This window comes from Sciurus vulgaris, assembly GCF_902686455.1.
Source record: "Sciurus vulgaris genome assembly, chromosome: 8".
NCBI lineage: Eukaryota > Metazoa > Chordata > Mammalia > Rodentia > Sciuridae > Sciurus > Sciurus vulgaris.
This window is the reverse complement of record NC_136468.1, coordinates 83629296-83655468: the sequence shown is the minus strand read 5'-3', so window position 1 is coordinate 83655468 and position 26173 is coordinate 83629296. Positions and strand designations below refer to the sequence as shown.

At 39.4% G+C, this 26173-nt stretch overlaps 1 protein-coding gene across 2 annotated transcripts in view; it reads left to right on the top strand.

Annotated features, from left to right (window-relative positions):
* Positions 1 to 3246: 3246 nt before the first annotated feature.
* Positions 3247 to 26173, top strand: part of CDCA7L (cell division cycle associated 7 like) — a 46626-nt gene continuing 23699 nt past the window's right edge. For both annotated transcript variants that reach the window (XM_079151933.1, XM_079151932.1), the window contains exon 1: positions 3247 to 3397. In XM_079151933.1, the coding sequence (XP_079008059.1) occupies positions 3374 to 3397 (24 nt within the window). In that variant the 5' untranslated portion in view covers positions 3247 to 3373. The remainder of the gene's footprint in view (positions 3398 to 26173) is intronic.

Here is a 26173-nt window from a genome sequence, read left to right as displayed (position 1 = left end):
GTTTGATCACCATGTGTATTTTTCTGCATTCAATATATGAACACTTGCAATTGTCCAGATGTGTTTTTCCCATTGTTGTTTTTTAATCAGAATCTAGGTTAGGTCTTGTCCAATCACAATGACATGCTATTTTGAGACCAATAAATAGAGAACAGAGTGTTTTCTTGTTCTGCTGCAACTTAATTTATGGTCAAATATAAAAGTGAGCAATATTCAGATATTACCCACATTGCTTCCAGTTGTCTGCCAAAAGTGGGTTCTGTGCTGAGTTGTCCAGACTTCCAAACTGGACTCCTTTTACAGAGTCAACATTGTGGGCCAGGGCTGACTTCCAGTCACAACTCTCATAACATTTAAAGTAGGTTCAGTGTTAGCTTTACGGGGGAGGCCAAACTCCACCTCCACCCTCCCAGGGGCCCAGTTGGGTCTTATAATTAAATAGATATAAAATAGATTAATATGAGAAAATCAGACAAATTCACTTCAAACAAGTTTAGGTGGCATGGGAGCTGTTACATGGAAATGAAGACCCAGAGAGTTAAAATTGACAAAGTAGTAATGTGTGAAAATGTGATAAGGCAGAGGACCTTGGCTTAGGGTAGAACTAAACAAGGTTGGTCTGTACAGATTTCCTTCTGCTTCAATTTCCTGTCCTTGGTAAGAATGTTGCTTTCTTTGTGTTGTAGGGAAGCATCCTTCAGGAGGTAATTTCATCTCCTGCCTTTAAGAAACAGCATGAAGGTCAGTGTAATCTTCCTGTACCTGCTGTTTCCCACCCGCTACCAGTACTGAGGATTGAACTCAGGTTAGGCAAATGCTCCACTTCCCCAACCCTTTTAAAAATTTTATTTTGATACAGGATCTCACGGTTGTCCAGGCTGGATTTGTGATCCTCCTGCCTCAGCCTCCTAGATAGTTGGGATTACCAGCATGTTCCACCATGGTGGACAAGTTTTTTTTTTTTATTTTTTTTTAATGCCTTCAAATTAGAATCATCAGTATGCCAGACCAGCATATTTGGGGTGACATTTTCTTAACTCTTTTTGTCTCTAACCACATTGTTTTTAACTTGCTCAGGGTGGTACAGTTCCTTTTTCTTTCAAACATTTTAAAAGCAAGCGAGCATAGACTTCTAGGCAGAGACTTCTTAAAAGAAATTTGTTTGCAAACATTATGTCTGCATTTCCTCTGTTGTACCCTGAATACCATTGTTTCAAGAAGGGGCACTCATTTTTGCAGTGCTCACACCTTACTCCATTAGTAACCATCAATAGAAAGTATTACTACAATGTGATATTATAATCCCTCTTGTTACTTAGGAATTTCCCTGAACAGAATGGAACTGAAACCTGACAACAAAACACAGTACTACAGAATCAATTACAAAATAGCATTCAAGTACACGGACTTTGTGGGGCAAAGGAAGTGTTTCTAGGTTGCCATCTGAAGACTTGGGGCTGGTTATGGCAGATTTTTAAAGTAGGAAGACTCAGTTGCTTATAGGTTTCCAAACCATAAGTAGGGTAGACTGCTTCTAGTGCTTTGCAAAATCTGATCTACTTCAAATCTATACTCCCTTTTCAAAAGGGATTTGACATAACCTACCATGAAAAGAAATAAATGCAGAGAGAGAGAGAGAGAGAGAGAGAGAGAGAGAGAGAGGAGCTCTAATTGAAAAAAAATCTTACTCTGAACCTCCTGGCAGCCTAAGGGAAAAAGTAAAGAAAAATGGAAAGAATGCTGGAACTGGTGGCATAAAATATTGTTTGCAGTTTGGTAGTCTGATGTTACTTACTGGCAGGGAGTCAGGGATTTACTCTCAATGTATCTTCTTAGATTCTATTTCCTTATTTTAAAAGTATAGACACTACAAAGGAACCTGGAAGATTACTGAGAAGATTCAAGGAGATACTGTAGGTGGAGGAAACCTTAAGCATGATAAACACAAAACTGGCCCTGATCATAATTGACATTATCCAATAACACTTATTTAAACATTTCCTTAAATCAGACAATATTTTATTGGTCCTACCAGTCCCAGGGGCTGGAGCACTGAGGTCACATAATACCTATTTATTGAATCAAGGAAGAAAGGATCATTCCAAAAGCTTTCTCTTCAAGTTTGAGTAAATGTTTGGCCAGTTCCGATCCTCAGATGCCAAGCAGCTGAGAGGGGCTGCGAAAGGCCCCATGCATGTAAGCTGTTCCACAAGGACTCAAGACGGCAGCATTAAAAAGGCTTGCACATTGACAAGATTTCATGTTCCTGCCTCCCCAATACCTGCTTCAGGTGTTTCACAGTCTCACACATTTAATTCTCTACTCTTCCTACCCTAGCTCCAGGAAGTCTTCCTTGACCTTTGCCAAATTGTCTCCCTGTTTTAAGTCACTATAATACCACTTCCTTTTTTCCTCATAGTATTTATCATTGCTCCACATTTACATTTATATGAACGATCACTATTAGGTTTATTATTAGTTAAATGTGACTGGACTACATTATCAGTCAAATTAAGTAACAAAATTACAGTATTACTTATTGGTATTATTCGAACATTTATTTTTGTCATTATGTTGGTAACTGGTTCCCAGACTATAAACTCCAACAGAGCAGGTTTTTGTTCACCCTTGTGTTCCCAGGCATGGTTGGTGCTAGTCAGGAACCCTGTCTAGTAGGGGTGGAGGTCCAGTGTTTCAGGAGGGTTTGCAGCTTCTACCCGACCCTTGGAAAAGAAAGTTGGGGCTTGGGTTGCCTATTTTTAAAGTGAATCCAGTAGCAAATGTTCTAGGAGACGGCAGACTCCGCCCCCTTACAACAACAACAAAACAAGCTCTGTAGCTGTCTTAAAATTCTTTTTTTTTTTTTTTTTGGATCGGAGACAGGGATTGCAGCAGAGATTCGCGCTCCAGGGCACAATCTGGAAGCAAACCTGCAAGTTAGCAGAGCCAGTAGCTGGGCGTGCCAGCTGGAGGCTGTGCCGGGACTGCCTCTTCTCATTTCTCCCGCGCGAAACCTCGCTGGACTGCTCCACTCCCTCCCTCCGCTGTAGGGGGTGCAGGACGCGCGCGCACTGGCATACACCTTGGTCTCGCCCAAGGACAGCCCAGTCTTGCACCGCTGGCGAAGCGAAGTTCACAGGTCGTAAAGTTGTGTCGTTGGCCAGAGGCTGGAGGCCTAACGACGCGGCGGCGAGTTGGCTGTGCGGCGCGCTCCCCCTGTCCCGGGCGCCCAGTGCGCCCATCCCTGGGCCCGCCGGAGCTCCTAGCGGAGCGCGCCAGCTGCGCGACTTGGGGGCGGTCTTGGTACGCTGCGCCCGTGGCGACCGGGCTCTAGTGGCCGCGTGCTAGAGGAGGCTGGAGCTGCGTTGGGAAGATGGAATTGGCGACCCGCTCGCAGGTGAGGGTCTGGCTACCGGCCGCAGCCCGGGCGCCCTACGGCTTGCTTTTTCTTTGCAGCCCGGCCCTGCCCCCGACCTCGGAATGGAAACGTGGCCCTTGGCTGTGGTTCTGTGGATCGGGCGCGCCCCATCCAGCAGTCGGAACTGGCGTGCCTTGCAGGTGTGAGGGGTGGGGCGGGGCTGTGCCACCCGAAGTGGAGGGGGCGGTCCCGGCGGGCCCCCGCAGGCCGGCCACCGGCCCCAGGTGTGGACTCTTCCCAGGAGGTGCAGGCAGGGAGGCAGTGGGGGCGGAACGCCTGTGTTTGCAGTGCCCCGGAGACCTGGTGGGGGCGAGGGGGCTTGTTTTGGTGGTCACCCGCCTTCCTAAAGGAATTGGCACAGAGTCGAGGAAGTTTAGGAAATGCGAATTTTCTAAAAAAACATTCGGGAATCAGCGTCAGTCCAATTTAGGTAATGGAGTTTAAAAAGAATTGCTCGTGGGTTTGTTCTAGAACTTTTGTAAATGTTTTCAAGGAGTTTGTAACCACTTGGGGAAAACGGTAACGTCATTAGTCCAAGTTAAAAAACAGCTGCAAGATCCCAAATCGTGTACTCAGCACGACACCAATTACGCGTTATGGGTCTATCTATCCGGACCTTAAAATTTATTAACAAATAATTGAATATGTTCCCCAAACGTGATTTTAGGGTTTTTAATTTTTAAAAATTTTACGAGTTTTTCATTACTTTTAAATGAACTCTATTCTAAATAAAGCTCTAAATGAAAATAAACATACTTTTTTATTCAGAGGTAAGCATTAAACACTCTTTTTCTAAAGAACTAAAAACACTTTAAGAGGGAAGGAAACAACCACTCGCTGCTGATGGGAGCCTGAGATGTTTTGTGTAAGACTGAATTTCTTGCTTTTGTAAGAACCTGTGGACCCAACAGCTTCCCCCATACCTTCTACTGGCATTTACCTCTTTCCTCCACCTGGGCTCTGGGGGGAGGAAGGGGTTGCGCCTCTGGCATTGCCTACCCAGGCTGCTGTCACCTGCCTGAGTCTGGTGGCAAATTAAAGACCGAGCCTCTAATGATCGTTTTGGCTACTTAGTAATTTCTGAAAGCCTTTCTGAAAAGTGGATGTTTGAGAAAATTCTGGTAGTTGTTTTGATAGTATTATTTTTGAAATTACTGCAGTGAGGTGATATCAATAGCAGGGAAACAATCAGGAAGCCTAAGGACTGAGCCAATGTTAGATTTTTTTTTTTTTTGGTGCCACTTGGCCTCTGCTACTAGAAGTTTTGGCTTCTCCAGGACTTAAAAATAAACAAAAAATCCTTTGGAAGGAGATTTACAGTCTTGTGAATTTCATCATTAGAAAATGTATCTTTATGTATCACTCTTGAAACCTGTTGTTCTGCTGGAAAGTACTTTGCACTTTGATCACTTGCATTCCTGCTTCAAGCTTTGGAAATTCAGAAAGTCCCAGAATGTGTGGTTGGAAGTGAACATTTTACTGTCAGATAATGAGGGTAATTTTTGGTAATTCTGAAATGTTAAACTATTTACCATGTGGGGGTGATCCTCAAATTATATCCAACCCATTATACACCAATTAGACTAAATTACTATATGTAAGATGATCAGGTTTTCTTTTCTGAAGACCTAATTGGCAGTGCAAATTAAGATGTGATGATTTTTCCAGTGGAAATATTCCTGTTCATCATAATTTAAATGTGAGCAGATTATAGTCTCTTTAATTTAAATTAGCTGAGAGTGATTCCGTAGGGTAGGCAGGTGACTGCAGATAAGAGCATTTAATGAACATTTCAAGCACTGCAAGATGTTAAATTTGTGTGGTTCTACCCAGTCCCCCAGCTTTATGAATAAAGCAGTGTGATGGATGCCTGAAGTAGCATTTCTGCACAGTGGCTATGGTTCAGCCCAGCATGCAGCGTGTTTTAATCTCATACATATGATAAATATAATTTCCATCCCTTGGAAAGCACAAAACTGCAAGGTGTTGCAGCAAAACAGCTTAGGAAGACTGTTAGGAGTAGCAAGTGATGAAGGAGACACTCATTTGCACTGGGAACCACTTTGAAGTCTCTGCCTTTCTGCTACCCCACCAGTGTGTTGGATTCCATGTTCTATGACTGTGATCTCGTCTTCCATGCACTGTGGTCCTTGAGGGGCCGACCACTGTGTCTTTGTGCTTTTATGTGAGTGAGAGAAACAATATCTAGTAAAGGCAAGGGTGTGATCCCTTACTAAACTCTCAGCAGTGCAGCTCACTGGAGCTGGAGTTGAGTCTCAGTTCCCTAGCAGAGAGGTAGGTCCTGAAGGTTACTGTCCTTTTCATTCTTCTAGCTCCAGAGTGCTGGTTGGACTCTTTTTGAGAAGGAAATGATGCTAAATGTTCTCCTGCATATGCTTGGGGCATGCTGTTGAAGGGGCAAAGGGGAATTTTTCTGGTATTGACCTCATGGCAGCAAAACCTATCTGATTTTATGGCTTAAAATTTGAGCCCATAGCCCCAGAAGCTGGTAACAGAAAAGTCATTTGTGATTTCTCAGGATAGTTATTTGCCACTTCAATAGTCCTGTATTTAAAGGGCTTCTTTCTGTAGGCTGCTGACAAGCAGAATTGAATTCTCAGATATCACAAGCAGCTCTGATCTCAGCAGGTATAGAGGACAGAAAACCATGAGATAATCTGTGACTTAAAGCAATTTATGAATACTAAAATATATTAAGGAAAAAGTTTAGAGAGACAATTTGAATAGAATAATCCAAGTGTATTAATTTTGAATGGCTCTTAGGAGTTTTCCTTTACTCCTTGCTATTCTCTTTGAGTTATAGTTTAGAATCTTTACCTCCAAAATCTAGTTTTGCTTCATAAAATACTTCTGTCTTTATTCACCAAAGTGGAATTGATTCAGGTTCTTTGGTGTGAGGATGGAGATAAGAAAACATTAGCGGGACCATTTTATTTTCTTTTTGTCTTTGAAAAGCAGTGGTTTGTGAATATTTTGCAGTCGGACCGTTCAGAGGCATGTTTGGTAAATGCAGCTGAAGTAAACACTTAGAAAAGTTTATCTTTTGTGGTAGTAAATGCTAGCGTCCTGAATGCAACCACAAAATATGCCATGGAGTTTTGCTGTATTAGGGCCAGAGTTTAAGTTCAAACATACAGTTGATGTTTTGGTTTTTCATGACTGTTGTCCCTTTATCAGATGTTCATTGAGTGCCTACTATGCGCCAGGCATTATTAGCTATAGTGGAAGAACAAAGGTACAGAACATTGCATTACCACCCAGACCCCCACCCTCCATGGTCCCTCTGGGACTCCTGGACACTTCTATCTTTGCCAGAGCTCAGCTGGCTCCTGACCTTGGTAGCCTTGGGATTGGAGGTGGGAGGAGAACTATTCCTTTTCTTCCAAGAAACAGAAACTGTCACTGGCCTTTAAAATTTATGTTGTGCTAGAGACTTAAAAGTTATGATTTAATTCTCCTTGTGGTTTTGTGAAGTAGGTTATATTATCTACATTTTAAAGAGAAGTCTGTAAGTTGGCTGATTTGTCCAGGGTAACTGAAGAGGGAGTCACTCAGCTAGGATTCTGGCTTCCGAACCACTACCTGGCCCTTGCCACTGGAATCACAGGACCTGGCTAGGTCGCCAGTTTTTCCCTGAAATAATGAGGATAGGAATCCAGGCCTAATTTGCCATCTAACTGAGATGATTTAAGGACCTGTGGCGTGTAACATGCTATTTAAATATATGATGGTGCCATGATTCCTTGGTTCCTCTGTTTAACTAGAAGGACTAGGTTTTAGCCAGTTCAGCCCAGATTTTGATTTATATTCACTATAAAAGTCCATTTGGGAATATGCTAAGATCCACAAAGCTTTTACATAGGAATGAGTTTTTACATGAGTTTTGTATTGTGCAAGTAGCATCATGTTAATATAAGCTGAAGTGACAACAAAATGGTGAACCACAGCTCTGCTTCTGGCACTGTGTGTGCCGCATTTTCTGGGTCCTTTTCATCTTGATTGGCCTGTAGTATAAAAGTCATTTTTACATAATCTTGTTTGATTGCTCTTTGAATTCTGCTTTTAAAATTGTTGGTGCTGGGGGTTGAACCCAGGAACTGGCATGTCCTAGACAAGTGCTTTACCTCTGAGCTACATCCCCAGCCCCTGAATTCTGCTTTTCCTAGTACTGTCAGTACTAGTTTTCTGAGTAGTTCGGAGGTCTTTATAGTTCTCCTTTTTAGGGACTGTACAGTGTTAATGAATAGATCTGTATTTAATGTATATTTTCTACTGAAATTTTTTTTTTTCAAGAAACTTGGAATAAATGTCCCAGAGTGGAAGCATTATATATTTTATGTCTTGTGATAAAGTCCATGGTGGTTGGTTTGTTTTTTAACATTTATAAAATTCCTATTTGTTTATAATGTATTTAATATCTGGTAAAGGGGATAGGGCTGGTTTTCACTAGGTGGGACTCTGATGCCTGATTTTTCTAGGGTGTTTCCCCTTCTGTTATGCTGTATTGGCTCAGGGAAAGCATTTTTGCTGTGGTTAGAACCAAGGCTCATAAAAACTGTTCTGAAACCATGACTATTATCTCTCAGAACCTAAACTATCTAGAGTGTTTTAATGTGGGTGAAAGTGGAGGGTTGTCCTAGAGACCCATTCTTTACCACCATCTGGTCTTCCTAGAAAACCAAGAAGACCCAGGCAGGTGCCCATGGATGCACAGCAGAGTGACTGGATTGGGCTTGTTGGGGACAGTGTGTAAGTTGGTTGTGTTGGCCCAGAAGGAAGGACACTCCAAGCTGAGCTACTCTCCTGTGTGGCAGTAATTTACTTTTTAAAAAGAGTTGCCTTTTTTGCCTTGCTTATTTACAATGTAATAGTCTCCTAGGTAACATTCCTGAAAATGTATTTTCATTGGAGGTTAACTCCCTTAGAGGTCAAATGGTACCATTATAAAGTGATGATTTCTAAGAGCAAAAAAAGAGGATTTCTGTTGGCTGTAAAGGGTGAGAGTACACTCTAAAATTTTGCCAAGATGTGTACCTAATGATATCTTTTTGCTTTTCTCTTTGTTCCATTTCTATAAAACATTTAAAGAATAGCATTTGGAATCCCTATTATGAGTCCTCGGGCCTGTGCATCTGCCAGCCCAGGCTGCCATGTATAAGGACAACAGATTCCTGGGATCATGTACCTGCCAGTGGTGCTGGCTTTCTCAAGAATCCCTTCTGCAGTTTCCTCAAACCCCCATGAGGAGCAGCACAGTTGTGGGGACAGCTCCCCATCTTTAACCATCTGCTCAAAGAGGGTCCTTTGTACCTGAAGAGTGCCTTGCATTTGTGGTGGAACCTGGCACTCTGGGTCTTTTAGCATTAATCCTGGTATTTCCCTGCTGCAGACCTCCTCTGTCATGAAGGCCCCAGGATTTTCTCGAGGTAGTGACTAGTAACCCCAAATCATAATTATCCAGCTGATGGGTGAAGGATCTCGCATATAGTAGGTGTTAAACATTTGTTGAATTTTTTTAAAAAGGTTGATTTAGAGCTGTCAGTGCAGAATGAGTGGAAGCATGAGTTATGAAGGCCTGGATCAACCTGTAACAGCTGCTCAGATTTTTCTGTCGAACTAATGTGGAAGCCAGTTCATGCCTGCCCCAGAGGCCTGCAGGTCTAGCAGCCCCACACTGCCTACATGGGAATGTTCTCATAAATCTTCATTTTTATCTTTCAAAGTCAGGCCTGTTTTGTATTCTATCCCTGGATACCTTTTTAACTTATTTTAGTACAAAACAGAATTAGAAAGGACTCTTCTTGGGGAAAAAACTCCCCTCTCCTGCCCCATATGTGGCCCTGGAAGCCCTTTGATTGTCACCGAGCTCCCAAGCTGGAGAAGCATGGAACTGCCAAGTATAAAATTCAGAAATCATACCTATAAACCTTGACTAGAAAGATCATACTTATAAATCCCATTCCTGCAAATCTATTTAAAGCTTCATGACTCTGAAGGATATTAAATGGGGGGAGGGAGATCAGATTTTTTAGTTGATGTTGAAATCCCTAATAACATGTTTTTATTTAAAATGTCCAATGTCTTTATATTGCATTCCATGAGCAGCTTAAAAAGGAAGGTTAAGAAAAATAATGGTATATTTAATATCATTGTTTATTTTTAACACTCATTTTTTACCCCTTGACAAGTGGTCCAGGATTTGTTTTCTTTTGGGAGGTTTATTTTTTATTAAAGTAGTTAAGCCCACAGGCCCCATGCAGCCTTTGCCCCGCCCCCACACCCCAAACACATGACCTCTGTGTTCCTCTCCCTTTACCTGACTTAAAAGTATCCCCGTTCCCCTCACGCCCAGCTTCACTCAGGGAAGAGGGAGCCTGGTTGTCCTCTTGACCTTCCTTGGACTAAGCAATTGTAATGAAGTGCTGCAGAAGAACGTGCTCTTGGTATATCATTCACTGTGGCCCAGTGCCAAGAGCCTAGCGGTGTCAACAGCCTGAGCAGTATGTCACAGGTGTTGCTTTGATATATGATGGGTAGCATCAGTTTATACATATCTGCTGGAGTGTCTCTTTTCAGTTCTTTTGGTTATACACCTGAAAGTGCAATTACTGGGCCATATGGTAATTCCAAATTTTATTTTGGGAGAAAACGCCTTACTGTTTGGCATGGTGGTTGCACCATTTTATATTCTTACAGCCCTGTGCAAGGGGTTCAGTTTTTCTTCACGTCTTTGCTGATGCTAGGTTGTTTTATTTTTTTATATAATGGCTGTTCTGTTGACTAAGAGGTGGTATCTCATTATGGTTTTTTGTTTGTTTTTATGTTTTTTGTTCTTTTGGGGGACACTGGGGATTGAACTCAGAGGCACTCGACCATTGATCCATATACTGAGCCCTATTTTGTATTTTATTTAGAGACAGAATCTCACTGAGTTGCTTAGTGCCTCGCTGTTGCCGAGGCTGGTTTTGAACTTGTGATCCTCCTGCCTCAGCCTCTCAAGCTGCTGGGATTACAGATGTGCACCATTGTGCCCTGCTCATTATGGTTTTGATGTACATTTTCTTGTTCATTCCTGATGTTGAACATCTTTTCATGTGCTCTTTTGCCTTCCATATGTCTACTTTGGGGGAATGTTAATTCAAATGTTAAAGGAATGTTAATTTAATTGAATTTTTTGTAGTTGTTGAGTTGAAGTTAGTTTTATATTCTGGATATTAATTCCTTCTCATATATATAATTTGCAAATATTTTCTCCCATCCTGTAGGTTGTCTTTTCACTGGCTAGTGTCCTTTGCACAAGTTTTTAATCTTGATGAAGTCCAGTTCACCTGTTTTATCGTTTATTACTGTATCTAAGAAATCACCATCTAATCCAATATCATGAAGTTTCTATATATCTAGTCCTTTGATTTCATTTTGAGTTCATTTTTGTAGATAGTTTAAGGTAAGGCCCAACTTCATTCTTTTTCATGTGAATTCATGCGGTTTTCCTAGCACCATTTGTTGAAAAGAATGTTGTTTCCCCATTGAATGGCCACTCTTGTCAACAGAGTCATTTGGCTGTATGTGTCAGGAGTCATTTCAGACTCTGTTCTCCAGTTGGTCTGTATGCACTCTTTTGATAACTGTAGATTTGTTGTAAGTGTTGAAATTAGGAAGAGTTGAGTCCTCAAAACACTGGTCTTTGTTTTTAAGATATTTGTCTATTTATGATCCCTTGAGATTCTGTTTAAATTTCAAGTTGGTCTCATCTTATTCTGCAGGAAACACCCCTGGTGTTTTGAAAGGAATTACATTGAATAGTAGGTGGCTTGGATAGTGTGGTCATCTTAACAATATTGTCTTTCAATCCATGAACATAGGATGTCTTTGTATTTATTATGTTTTCCTTCAATTTTCAGTGATGTTTTGTAGTTTTCAGTAAGAACTGCACTTTATTGGTTAAGTATATTTGTAAGTATTATTCTTTTAAATGGAATTGATTTTTTTAAGTACCCTTTTCAAATTGTTTATTATTTTTGTGTAGAATGCAGCTAATTTTTATGTGTGGATTTTATGTCCTGCAACATTGTTGAATTTGTTAATAGCTCTGACTACTTTTTTGTGGAATCTCTACTGTTCTGTATATATACAAACATGTCATTTAACAGAGATGTGTTTTACTTCTTCCTTTCCAATTTGGATGACTTCTTTCCTTTTCTTGCCTGCTTGCTGTGGCTCAAGCTTTCAGTACTATGTTGAATAGATGGACTGAAAGCAGGCATGCTTGTCTTGTTCTTCATCTTAGGGGGCAACAACTTTGAGTCTTTCATTCACCATTGAGTATGATGTTAGCTGTGGGTGGGTTTTATTCTTGCTGAGATTTCTTTCTTTCTTTTGTATTTTTAGTTGTAGATGTACGCAATACCTTTATTATTATTTTTTTTATGTGGTGCTGACAATTGAATCCTGTGCCTCACATGTACTAGGTAAGCGCTGTGCCACTGAGCTACAACCCCAGCTCTTATTTATCTTTTTAATCATGAAAAAGTATTGAATTTTCTCAGATGCTTTTTTTTTCTTATATCAGTTTTTCATACATCCTTTTTTCTTATATTCTTTTCCTTCTTTACTTTAATATGGTATATTTACATTAATTGATTTTCATGTGTTGAACTGTCTTGCATTGCAGGAGTAATTTCCATTTGGTTCTCTTTTATAATCTTTTTGCTATGCTGTTAAATTTTGTTGATGTTTTGTTGAGGATGTTTGCATCAAAATTTATATAGGATGTTGCTCTGTATTTTTCTTGTAGGGTCTTTGTCTGGTTTTGGTGTCAGGATAATGCTAGATTGTAGAGGCTTTAGGAAATGTTCCTTCCTCCTCAGTTCTTTTTTGGAAGAGTTTAGAGAAGAACTGGTGTTAATTCATCTTGAAGTGTTTGATCAAGTTCTCTAGTGATGCTATTACTACCTGGGCTTTATACTTTGTTGGGAGGGTTTTGGATTACTGTTTCAAATCCTCACTACTTATAGATTTATCCAGATCTTCTGTTTCTTCATAATTTGGTCTTGGTAGGTTTTGTGTTACTAGAAGTTTATCCATTTTATGTAGATAATCTGATTTGTTGGTATATAATCATTCATAGTACTCCTTTAAAATCCTTTTTTACTTCTACAGGATTGGTAGCAAGGTCCCCAATTTCATTTCTGAACTTAGTAATTTTGAGTTGTCTTTTTTAGTTAAAGTAACTAGAAATTAAATTTTGTTAATATTTTCAAAGAATCAGCATTTGGTTGATTGGTTGGTTTTTCTCTATTGGTCTATTCTCTATTTTATTTGTCTCTTGCTCTAATCATAATAATGAGTTACTTCTTTTCGCTGGCTTTGGGTTTAGTTTGCTGTACTTTGTCTCATTCCTTAATGTGTAAAGTTGGTGTTTGAGATCTGTCTTCCTTTTAAGTATTTACAGCAGTAAATTTCCCTCTAAGCACAGTTTTTGCTGCAGCCTACAGGTTTTCATTTGCATTTGTTCAAAGGCACAGGTTGAGTACCCCTTATCCAAAATGGTACCAAAAGTGTTTGAGATTTCAGATTTTTTTTTCAAGTTGTGGAATATTTGCATTTACATAATAAGTTGGGAAATGGGACCCAAGTCTGAACATGAAATTCACTTATATTTCATATATACCTGATGCACAAAGTAATTTCATTCAATATTTTAAATAAATTTGTGCATGAAACAAAATTTCATGGCATGAAATTTCCCCACTTGTGGCCTCATGTTGGAGCTCAGATTTTTAGACATTGGAGCATTTCCGATTTTAGATTTCTAGATTAGGGATGCTCAACCTTTATTTCTAATCTCTCTTGTGATTTCTTCTCTGACTTACACAGTTAAGAGTGTGGTGTTTAATTTCCGCATACTTTTGAACTGTCCTGTTTTCCTTTTCTTACTGATTTCTAGTTTTATACTAGTGATCACAAAAAAATAGCTTGTATGACATTAATTAAAATTTATTCACGTTTTGTGGCCTGTCAAATGGTCAGCCCTGGATAATTTTATGTGTTTTTTCTTGCTGGGTAGAGTGTTCTCTTGTGTCCGTTGGTTTATTGTGTTGTTCCTGTCCTCTGTTTCCTTGTTCCTCTGTTATTTGGTTGTTCAGTCTCTGATGGAAAGTAAGATGTTGAAGTCTGCATTATTATAGAACTGCCTCTTCCTCCTTCCAATTCTGTCAGTGTGTGCTTCACACGTCCTGGAGCTTTGATTTTGGTACATATATGAACACTGTTATCTTCTTTGTGAATTGACTGTTTCGGTCAGTCAGTGTCTTTGTCTTAAATTTTTTTTAGTTGTCAGTGGACCTTTATTTTATTTATTCATATGTGGTGCTGAGAATTGAACCCAGTGCCTCACGCAAGCTAGGCAAGCACTCTGCCACTGAGCTACAACCCCAGCCCCATGTCTTTGTCTTTTGTATTGGATTTTAAGTTAATATCTGTTTGTCTGATATTAGCCAATTCCATCTCTCTTTTGGCTACTATTTGCACTTAATGTCTTTTTATATCCTTTCACTTTCAACCTGTTGGTTTGGTCTAAATAAATCTTTTGTAGATAGCATGTAGTTAATGCCTTTTAAAAACTTCTGCCAGCCTGTCTCTTGATTATGGAGTTTAATCCATGTACATTTAAAGTAATGACTAGTAGGGAATGACTAAATTTTTGCACTTTATTTTCTGTCTTAACAGCTTAGTTTTCGCATTTTGTTATATCTTAATGGCTTTTTTTGGTTCCGCTTCCTTCATTACTGCCTTCCTTTGTGTTTAGTTGATTTCTTTTTAGTGTCACATTTTTACTCTAGTCACATTTTCCTGTGTTTTCTGTAGATCTTTTCTCTGTGGTTATGAGTATTCTGTATAACATTCTAAAGTTGTTATAACCATTTTGATACCAATTTGATTTTAGTAACTATAAAAACACTCTTCCTGTACAATTCATCATAAATTACATCTCTCTGCTTTGTGTACCCACTAACAGATTCATTAGTTTTTCCCTATAGAAAATAGAAAGTAGAGTAACAAATCTCATTTACAGTAATATTCATTTTTATATTTCCATGTAGTTATCTTTACCTGAGAACTGTATATTTTGATATGACTTCAAGTTTCTGGTATCCTTCCATTTCAGCCTGAAGCACTCTGTTGTTTACCATTTCTGTTTGCTAATGCTAGTGGCAATGAACTCCCTGAGCTTTTGTTTATCTGAATGTCTTGGTTTCTATCTCACTTTTGGAGGTTAGCCCCCCCACCCCCATGCAGAATTCTTGTTTGATAGTTTGTTTGTTTGTTTGTTATTTTAGCATTTTAAATGATGGTATAATAAATATACCATCCTACTGCCTCTGGCTTCCAAGGTCTCTGCTGAAAAAAACGAACTGATAATCTTATTTGACTACCTTCTATATGTGACAAGTAGCTTTTCTCTTGCTACCTTTAAGATTCTTTGTTTTTGTCCTTCAGCAGTTTAATTATACATGTCTCCATTTGGTTTTCTTCAGATTTGTTACCTGGTGTTCATTGGGCTTCTTGGATTTGTATAGTAATATCTTTCATTAATTTTGGGAAGGTTTTGGCCATGATTTTACTAAATAATCTCTCTTTTCTCCTTTACAGACTCCCATAATGATCTGTTTGAAGAAATCGCTTTAAGCTCTTAATTTTTCTTTATTTTCTTTCCTCACACTTGATGTTTTTTCCCACATTTTTTATTGGTGCATTATATAGTTGTACATAATGGTGGAATTTGTTGTTACACATTTGTACGTGCACACAGTACAATATAATTTGGCCAGTATCACTCCTCAGCACTTCTTGCCTGTCAGTCCCTTTCCTCTACTGATCTCTCTTTGATTTTCATGTGGTCCCTGCCTTCCCACCTTTCTTTTCTTTTTCCTCTCTAGCTTCCACATATAAGAGAAAATATACAACCCTTGAGAGAACTTTTGAGTTTGACCTGTGTTACTTAACATAATGATATCTAGTTGCATTGATTTTCCTGGAAATGACATAATTTCATTATGTGTACATGTCCCATCTTCTTTATCCATTCCTCCATTGATGAACACCTAGACTGGTTCCATTGTTTGCCTATTGTGACTTGTGCTGCTAGAAACATGGGAATGCATATATCACTATAATGGGGTAGCTTTTATTCTTTAAGATAACTACCAAGGAGTGGTATAGCTGGGTCATATGGTGGTTACATGGCCTAGTCTTTTGAGGAACCTCCATATTGATTTCCATAGTGGTTGTACTATAATTTACAATCCCTTCAGCAGTGTAAAAAGTGTTTCTTTTTATTTTCATTGTCTTCAACTTTTATTATTGTTTGTATTGTTGATAATTACCATTCTGACTGGACACAGTTGATATTTTCAAATGTCCTCAAGTTTGCTGATTTTTGTGCCCTTCAGACATGTATTTGAACCACTCTTATGAAATTTTCCATTTGGTGGTTATATTTTCTTCAGCTCCAGAATTTGTTTGGTTCCCTTTCATAATTTGTCTCTGTTGATAGCTTCATTTTGCTTATATATAATTTTCCTAACTTGCTTTAGTTCTTTATGCTTCCTTTTGCTCTTTTGAGCATATTTCAGGGTCATTTTTGTCTAGGAAGTGCAATGTTTGTGCTCTCTCCCAGTTTCTGCAAGCTTTATGCCTTTGAATAAGTCATTCCTTTCTGTTTCTGTGTATGATGCCTTTTGTTGAACATTTGAATATTTTATAAGACAGCCACCTCTTTCAGTCCTTGCTGATTGGCGAAACAAGTCCTACAGTGATTTGCTGGGTATGTTCTCTGAAAACTTCAGTTCTTCCTAGATATTTTCTGAACACATTGTCTTGCCTGGAGCTATGTCTGGCTTCCTGAATTCCCCCTTGCTCATGGCATTTTTTTTTTTTTTTTTCTTTTTGGTCTTTATTTCTGTAAGCATCTCACTCAATTCTTAATGGCCCCCAGATGCTCTTACATTTTTCTAGCCATCTGCAGGTCTGTAGTCTTCCTGCACCTTTCAAGAGCAGTGGCCACGCCTTTTCCCCATCTGGAGTCCAAGTTAGGTGAGATAAGTCCTATTCCTTCAGGCAGTTCCCTGATAGAGTGTTATAAGCTGGACTCCGTGGTGTATGCATGTAATCCCCGTGACTCAGGAGATTGAGGCAGGAGGATCGCAGGTTCAAAGCCAGCCTCAGCAATTTAGAGAGGCCCTAAGCAACTTAGTGAGACCCTGTCTCAAAATCTAAAATTTGAAAAAAGGCTAGGGATGTGGCTCAGTGGTTAAGAGCCTCTGGGTTCCATCCCTGGTACAAAAAAAAAAAAAAAAAAAAAGTTATAATCACTGAATCATTCTGGTTTGAGGGAGAAACTAGACTGCTATACTCTGCAGACTAAGATTGCCTTGTGGTGTGGGTAGAAAAGAGTGAGAAAAAATTCCACAGAATTTCCTACAATTGTCATTGTAGGTGATTTATTTATTTTTCTTGGTCGGGCATTTGCTTGGTTGCTGTAGACCTTTGGCCTTTTCCCAAGCTCCTATAATGTTAGTTCAGGCAATTTCTTCTTTTATTTATTTATTTATTTTTGTCTCCTTGAGGGAGCAAAACCTTGAAGTTTCCTAGTTCACCACTTTGCTGATCTTACTCCCTGATTACTTTTATAAAATATGTATATTTCTCAAAGGAATATTGGAAAGAAAAAGTTAACAGTGACTGTTAAGAATGTGTTGTTTGCTGCTGACTTTCTTACTATACTATAAGTCCATTTTTTATCGCGGTGATGAAATACCTGAGGAGAGCCCATGATAGATGGCAAGAAAGCATGCAGGAGGAAGAATCACACCTCAAAACTGGAGGCCAGAAAGAGACAGTTCACATTTCCATTTTGAACCCATACCCTCAATTGACCAAAAAACCTCACACGAGGCTCCACCTCTGAAGTGTCCCAATAGCACCACATTGGGAGCCAAGCCTGTAACATATGACCCTATGGGGGGACACACTTAAACGCTGTTCAAACCATAGCAAGTATTTCACATATGTTATTTAATCTTTATAATAACTACAGAACTGTTCTCTGCATTTGCAAGTGAAGAAACCTGGCCCTGGTTATTCAACTTTTGGATGAAGCCATGATTAGAAGAAGGTAGTCTGACATTAAAATGCCATTTACTCTTCTGTGCTATTCTTCTAATCTCCTAATCCAAAAATAATCACTTAAAGTTCTCTTGTGTAGCCTTACGATTGTATTTTCCATTGCTTTAATTCCTGTGTATGCCTATACTTTTTTAATTCATTTAATGAATATGTTCATTGTGTTCATTCACTAAACACTTGAGTTCTTACTCTATGCAGGCTCTGAGAACAGTGATGAACAAATTGAAGTTCTAGCCCACCTGGTGCCCTCATGGTTTAATTTTAGTGGGAGAGGTAGCTAACTAATGTGTCACATTTTAAAAAGTTATAAAATATCAGGCTACAGTAAGTAGAATGAAGTAAAATCAAGTGGGGAAAGGGCTAGAAAAAGTAACTGTTCTCAGGGTTCCTCTTCAGAAAGAGTGGTCGAGGGGCAGGTCCCACTGAGGCAGTGGCATTTAAGCAGAGACTAGAAAAGACCCCTTTGCCAATCTGTGGAGCAGGCAGAGGCCCTGGGGCAGACTGTGCTTTGTCCCCTTGCGCATTAGCAAAGGACTGTTGTGGTGGGAGGGCACAGAGCAGGCAGAGTGGAGAGGAATGGGGTCCTTGGGAACCATGATGGCAGTGTAGGGTTTCACTGTTCAGGTGGATGGGGGACCTCGGGGGATATCATTTAGAAGGCTCCCTTGCTAGAGAGAGCTCTGGGAAACCAGGAGACTGGTTAGGAGGGAGTTTAGGGACCTTTACCCTTTATCTGGCACGGTGAGCAGTGGTACAATAGACCACATGCCAACCTGGTGAAGAGCTGTGTTCTTCCCGCCATCCGCAGTATTTAGCAGCTCCTTTGCTGACTTTTACATAATTATAAGTATATTTGAACAATGGGATAAAAGTGAGACTTTAAGTTATCATAATGAATTGAGACTCAAATTTTGTTGTTGTTGAAGCCACATTGATAAACAGAGTTAAGCATTTTGAAATGAACGATTCAGTGACGTTTAGAACATTCATATTGTGTATCCACCACCTCATATCCAGTTCCAAAACATTGTCACTACCCTTAAAGGAAACCCTGTGCTTTTTCAGAATTAGCCACTTTCCTCCCTCCTGCTGCCCTGGCACCACTGATCTGCTTATGGTATCTAGATTTGCCCATTGTGAATATTTCATTTACATTGTCTCACATGACAGGTGATCTTTTGTGCCTGGCTTCTGGTCCTTAGCATTTTTTCCTAGTTGGTCTACATTGTAGCGTGGACCAGTACTGCTTTCCTTTTTATGGCCCAGTGGTATGTATGTGCTATCATTTGCTTAACCATTCACCTGTGATGGATGATGGATATTTGGATCATTTCCACTTCTTGGCTATTATGAATAGGGAGGCCATGAACATGTGGGCTCATGTTTGAACACCTGTTTTTCAGTTCTTTTGATTATATGGTTAAGAGTATAATTGCTAGGTGATATGGTAATTCTGTGTTTTAACTTTTTAAAAAAAATTTAAAAACTTATTTATTTTTATTCATTCTAATTCGTTATACATGATGTGTTTTGACTTTTTGAAGAACGATCAAGCTGCTGAGCCTTTTTATAGTCCCATCTGCAACGCTCAAGGGTTCTCATTTCTCTGCATCCTCACCCCCACTTCTTCTTTTGGTTTGAAGTCATCTTAGAATGTGCCAGCTGGCACCTGATGTTCTTGATTTGCAGTTCCCTGATGATGAATATTTGTTGAACATCTTTTCATGTATTCATTGGCCATTCCTGTGTCTTCTTGGGAGAAAGGCCTGTTCATGTCCCTTGGCTATTTCTTAACTGGTTTGTTTTTTTCTATTTGAGTTGTAAGAGACCTTTGTATATTCTGGGTAGTAGATCCTTACCAGAAATCTGATTTGCAAGTGTTTCCTTTTCCTGTAGGTTGTCTTTTCACTTTTTTGATAATAGCCTTTGATGCAGAAAATTATCAGTTTTGTTGAAGTCCAGTTTGTGTATTTTCCCTTTTCTGTTGCTTGTGATTTTTGATCGATCTTAAATTTCCTGCTTAAGTAACTCCTAAATACTCTGTCCTTTGGGGGTGTTTGGGTTTATTTCTTGCAAGGACTTTGACAAGGCTTGTACCTTTGAATAAGACTCAGCTGCAGTTTGCTTCTTTTGCGTGAGGGGAAGTGGGTCAACTGAATGATGTGGTTCCATCACAACCTGATTATCCTTGGTTTTATGATTCTCCTAACTGCTAGCAGTAGTTCACGTACTCCATCACCCTGAGTTTAACCAGATTGTCCTGGCAATTTTGAAATCTCACTGTATGTACTTTTTAAAAAAAAATGTCCTAATTTAGATGTTTCTCTGGTTCGCACAGTGTTTAACTATGTGTTGCCCCAAGGGTCCATTGTCATTGAAATCTTACTCTGTAGAGTGGCCCAGTTGGGAGATAGTGGGACCTTTGGGAGTTGGACCAGGTGGGAGGTCCTTTAGCCATTGAGGGTGTGTCCTGTTTTGCAGTGTGAACTCTTCCACACACATGCGCCTCTGCCATGACATGACTATTTATCCTGACACCCACTTCCGTGTGCCACCTTCCATCTTGCCCTACACTCTTTTCTTTGGACTTTCAAGCCTCTGAAACTGAGCTAAATAAGTTCTTAATCTTTATAAAGCTAGCTGCCTCAGGTATTTTGTTGTAGTAACACAAACTGACAAATACAGATGTATATGACCAAATTTTTTTTCTGAAAATTTGGGCCTGTTTTTCCTCCTATCAGTTCTATGTGGTGATATTTGTCTTATTGTATCTTCCCCATGATTGAGCACATTCTTTAAAAACTGAAACAAAATGTTGCTGAATTGCTGGATGAGAATGATGCCTATTTTAATTTCCATTCCTTTCATTATTACTTTGGTTGAAGACTTTTAAAATGTTTAAATAAGAAGCTTTAAATTGTTATGAGGTCAGAAACACCCTGTTTTCCCTCTTGATACTCTTTATGTTGGTGGCTGAAGTCCTTCCTCTTCAGAGGCCAGATGCGTATGCATGTTAATTACTTTGTTCCTTGTAGTTTGCTATAACTCTGTCTGATTGATAGCATCAGGAGAGAAGCAAAATTGCCTGTTTTCTCCTCCTCAGCCAGTTTTGCCAGCATCATTCACTGGCAGCACATTTTCTTTCCCATTGATTTGTGGCCTTTCTTTTATTGCATTTTAATCATATGGGCTAGGATCCATTTCTGGGCGATCTGTATTGTTCAACTGTTTCTGCATACTTCTCTTTCTTAACTAAGGCTGAATTTAACTCATCCTCAGTCTTATGAGTTTTGACACATGCCTGCAGCTGTGTGATTACATCCTAGTCAGTTCCATCCCTCCTCAAAGTTCCCTTTTGCCTCTTTATAGTCCACCCTCCACCTCTAACCCCAGGCAGCCACTGGTCTCTTTTCTGTTTGTGTAGTTTTTGCCTTTTGCAAAACATCATGTAGGTGGAATCATACAATGTGTAGCTCTTTTCACTTAGTATAAATTGTTTGAGGGTTTTCTGTGTTGTATGTCAGTAACTCATTCTTTTTTATTACTGGGAGGATTCTTTTGTATGGCCATAACTACTTTCATTTATTTGTTCCCTAGTTGATTTGAATTTTTGTCTTGATTTTGGAATAAAACTGCTACGGACAAGTTTTGTGTGAATATAAATTTTCATTTTCATTTCACATACATAAATACCTAGGTGTGGGATTGCTGATTCTATGGTAAGTGAATATTTAACTTTATAAGACTTTGGTAAGTTGTTTTCCAAAGTGGTCCTACTCTTCTGCATTTCAGTCAGCAATATATGAAGGTTGGTTACTCTTGTCTTGGTATTCTCTTTTCTTTTCTTTTTTTTTTTTTTTTAAATCCATGGGGATTTTAACCCAGGGGCACTTTACCACTGATTCTACATCCTCAACCCTTTTCATTTTTTTTTTTTTTTTTTAATTTTGAGACAGTGTCTCACTAAGTTGCTTAGGGCCTTGATAAGTTGCTGAGGCTGGCCTTGAACTTGGGATCCTCCTGTCTCAGCCTCCTGAGTTGCTGAGATTATAGGTGTGCATCACCATGCCTGACTTCAGTATTGTCATATTTATGAAACCATTCTAATAGTATATAGTTGTATCTCATTGTAGTCTTGATTTGCATTTCCTTGATGACTAAGGGTGTTAGACATCTTTCCATGTTCTTATCGACCACACACGTTTTTGGTGAAGTATCTGTTCAGATCTTTTGCCTTTTTTAAAAAATCTGGACTGTTTTCTTGTTATTGAGGGTTTTTTTTTGTTTTTTGTTTTTCGTTTTTTTTTTTTTTTTTTTTGGTAGGTGGGCACAATACCTTTATTTTATTTTTCTGTGATGCTGAGAATCAAACCTAGATTCTCATACATGCTAGGCAACTACTCTACTACTACCCAGCCCCCTTGCTATTGAGTTTTGAGAATTCTTCATATATAGTCTGAGTCCAGGTCCTTTATCAGACACATGATCTGCAGATAATGTCTCCCAATCTGTGGCTTTCCTTTGGATTTACATAAAGAGAAGTTCTGCTGTAACAAAATTAAAAAAAAAAAAAAAAAAAACAAAAAAACTGCATTGTGCTTCTGATGCTGTCTTAAGAATTCTTTGCCAAACCCATCATCACAGACAGTCTTGCTGTATTGCTCATGCTGGCCTTGAACTCCTGCTCAGGCGATCTTCCCACCTTGGCCCCTTCAGAGCCTGGGACTTTCAGGTGTGCACCACCAATGCTGACTCTGTAGTTTTAGTTTTTATACTCAGGACTGTGATCCATTTCTGGGTTAGTTCTTGTAAATAATACATGTTTTTATGGACCATCCAACATATTTGTAAAAGATTTTAAAAAATGACTGTGTTTATAGTAGAAAACGACATAAAACCTCCCATTGAGGCAGATCTGTGGGGAAGCAGTGCTTCTTCTGTGTACAGGTCCCTTACACAGATGCAGGACAGTGCACCCTGTAAATTCTGTAGTCACAGCCATCAAGTGGTTTTCAAAGCACTTAACCAAAAGGCAGTAGTCTGTGTGAATTTTTTTCTTGCATTTCTTCTTAGGCTCAAAATGGAGCTTGTTTCCAGGTGAAATATACGCTTAATAGTCCTACTGTAAAAAGCATTTCTTGAAGCTTTATCACATCAGCCTTTGAATCAGTTGACTTTAAAAGATAGTCTTATTTTTTTCCTTCAAAAATTAATGGGTGATAAATATGTTCCTCCTAAGGTCGTATTCTTTCTAATCCAGGAAGGAAGGATACATTTAGATACCATTAAGACAGGGAAAAACTTTAATTAAAAGAATTATGCTTAATTTTACAGTATAAAAATTTTAAATTAGTGATGCTTTATGTTAATTTATTTTCAAAGGTAAATTCTTGATTGAAAGCCGGCTGGCAGTTTGAGGCATCTTTTAATAGTTTGTTAGCTTTTTATTGAGTTTTAATTAAGATTTGGGCGGACAGAGGTCAAAGTTATAAGGAGACCTCTGAGCATTGCTTTGTTTTACTCAGGAGCTGCCATTGCAGCACCTACTCTGGGAGATGCAAGTGGTTCCTCAGCAGGATTGGTTTTTATTACTACACTTCACTTGGGATGCAGCAAAGCTGGGTTCCAGCCAAACGTGGTTCTGCAAACCTCTCTGCCCTTTAGACTCTCGAGTGACTTTTAGACTTAGAGATCTGGATGCCAGGGTTTGAGTTATGGTAATACAGATGCTAAAGGTGACTCATGGGTACCTGAGTCTTAGGTAAGAAGGCTGGATTCTCATACCAGATGCCCCTAAAATGCTGGCAGCATTAAAAGGGGCTGGGGATCTGGCTCAGTTGGTAGAGTGCTTGCCCTCGCAAGCACAAGGCCCTGGGTTCAATACCCAGCACTGCAAAAAAAAAAAAAAAAGTGGGCCAAATTGATGATTGTCCTGTCACTTAGAAAAGATTGTATTAAGGAAGCCCCCCCCCCCATTTTAAAATTATCTTTTAAAATTTATCTTTTATTGTAGAAGTTTTAGAAGTTGTGGTAAAACACACATAACTTGGAATTTACCATCTCAGCCATTTAAAAATGTACAGTTCAGTACCATCCAGGAAGTACCTGGGTATGTGAGGGAGGTTGAGGAGCTCCCCAACTCTTTTCTTCTTGTGCAGCTGAAATTCTGTATCCATTCTACACCTTTCTACTTTCTGTCTCCCTGAATTGCCCTCACTAGGTACCTCACGAATGGAATCATATACAGAATTTGTCATTTTGTGACTGGCTTATTTCAGTTAGCATAAAGCTCTCAGGGTTCATCTATGGTCTAGCATATGTCAGCATTTCCTTCCTTTTTAAGGCTGAATAATATTCCATAGCATGTGTATGGCATATTTTGCTTATTCATCCCTTCAGGGATAATTAGATAGCTTTTAGCTTTTGTGAGCAATGCTTCTTTGAATAAGGCAAAGGATATTTTTAAATTTAATGTTTTTCTTAATTTTCTTAACACTTCGGTGCCCACAAAAGTTAATGCCAGGTACTAGTAGATGTACTCGTAATACTGTTTGAAAATCTGGCACTTAAAATTTCCATACAGCACTATAGTATTCCATAGTTCTGCTTTGTGCTTTCTCTTAATAGTTTGAGATCCGTCATGTAGATATTTGTTCCTTCCCACCCAGACTCGGATTCCTAGCTTCCTTGAGAATGTTGAGGGTCAGGCACCCTGGACCCCTGTTCCTGCCCAGTTGTGGTTAGCTAGAGAGTGGAGAAGTGGCGTCCCTCATTTTACACTTGCCTGTTTGGTCCCAAAGTCCAATTGGGAATTGCAGTGTCTGTTCCAGAGATGAGTTCTTGGGAAATTTATATGGCTATAAGTGAGATCTGCAGTCCTGTCGAGAGAGGAGCTATGACTGTGGCTGTTGTATGTCAGTGTCCTAGCTTTCTGGGTGAAAATTCTTAATGTCACAGAGTGTACCTTTGCATTTCTAGGAAAATGCACCTTTTCTAGGTAAAGGACTACAAAGTCATACAGGTTGAATACTTTCATCAGGGATTTGTTGGTGGCCTGTTGATGCAGCAGGTGTTCAAGAACTCCTCCTAGTGCCTGTGCCCATGTCAGGGAATTGGCTCCTGGTCCCCACTTGACCTTCACTGATAGTCCCGTGATTAATTCCAACGAGGACAGAGTGAACACACACAAAGAGTGTGTGTGAAGTCAGTGATGGTGTGAATGTGTCTGTGATTTTTAAAAAGTACTTAATGAATAATGACATAGCTGTCTGAAGGGATTTTTCTTGATTTCATCTTGTTTGAATAGATTGAAGTCATCCTAATTCTGTGTGAATTCAACTTATGTAAATATCCACTGGTGGGAAATTTGTTGCATTTTCATTCTTTTCAGTTATTTGCTGTAATTTTCTTTTTGGGAATTTTAGAATTGATGTTAACAAATGGAGCATATACTTTAAAAAAAAAAAAAAAAAGACATTTGCACCCGATCTCTGCCCAGCTACCCAGTGGATCACAGCACAAGAAGATGGCAGGTCATGGGGCCAGTGTATAGATATCATTGAACTGGTCAGACAAGAGAAGCATGTCCCTTTTTTTTCAGGTCTCTGTTTTACACATCTTGTCCCCATTGTTGTATCTGTTAAACATTGTCATTGAGGAACATGGGAATGTTTGACAGATTTTTGCTAAATCTTGAAACTTTAAAAGTCCAACCACGAAAATCAGAGCCCTTCATACTGCAAGAGTGCATCTGTGGGCTGGGGAGATAGCTCAGATGGTAGAGTGCTTGCCTCCCAAGCACAAGGCCCTGAGTTTGATCCCTAGTACCAAAAGAAAAAAAAAAAAAAAAAAAAAAGAATGCATTTGCAACATGTGTTCTTATCCTTTGTTCTTAATAATTACAGCCCCCTGATGTCTCCTCTGGAGCAGGTGCAGGAGGTTGTCACGGTATGAGGGGCAGAGCCCCCCAGTGGTTCAGCGGCTGATACAGTTGCCAGTGGAAGCAGTTTGATCCTATGTCCGAGCCTCTCCCTTCTCTATGTGGATTTTCTTCCAATAATTCTGTTCATGGAATACCCCATTTATGGCCATTTATGTTAAAACAGACTTCTGGGCCAGCAGGGCTTTTTGACTTACAAGATGGTGAGAGGTCAAAAAGAAAGAGACTGACATGCATGTACTGTCCCTGTCTCAGTGCCACTTCAGGGGTGGGGCTGGGTGTCGGGGGAACTACGTATGGCATGCTTACACTTTTGTAGGTGGTGTCTGTCACACAGGATTCTCTTGCAGTGTGAGTTCTGACGACTAACAAGATAAGGGTGGCAAGCTCTGCTTATTGAACTTCCTGGTGAAATGTCTACCCCCACAGTGTCAGAGTTAGGTTGAAGGGGGTGGTTCCTGTTTGTCCCTGGAGCTGATTTTATGAGATGACAGAAAAGTGTTTATGTTAACTCCAGCGTCATCAGCTTGTCCAGTCTAGTCTCTGAGTTTATGTTAAATTTAAATTTAAATTTCTTGAATTGTTAATTTTGAGTAATTTTTAAACGA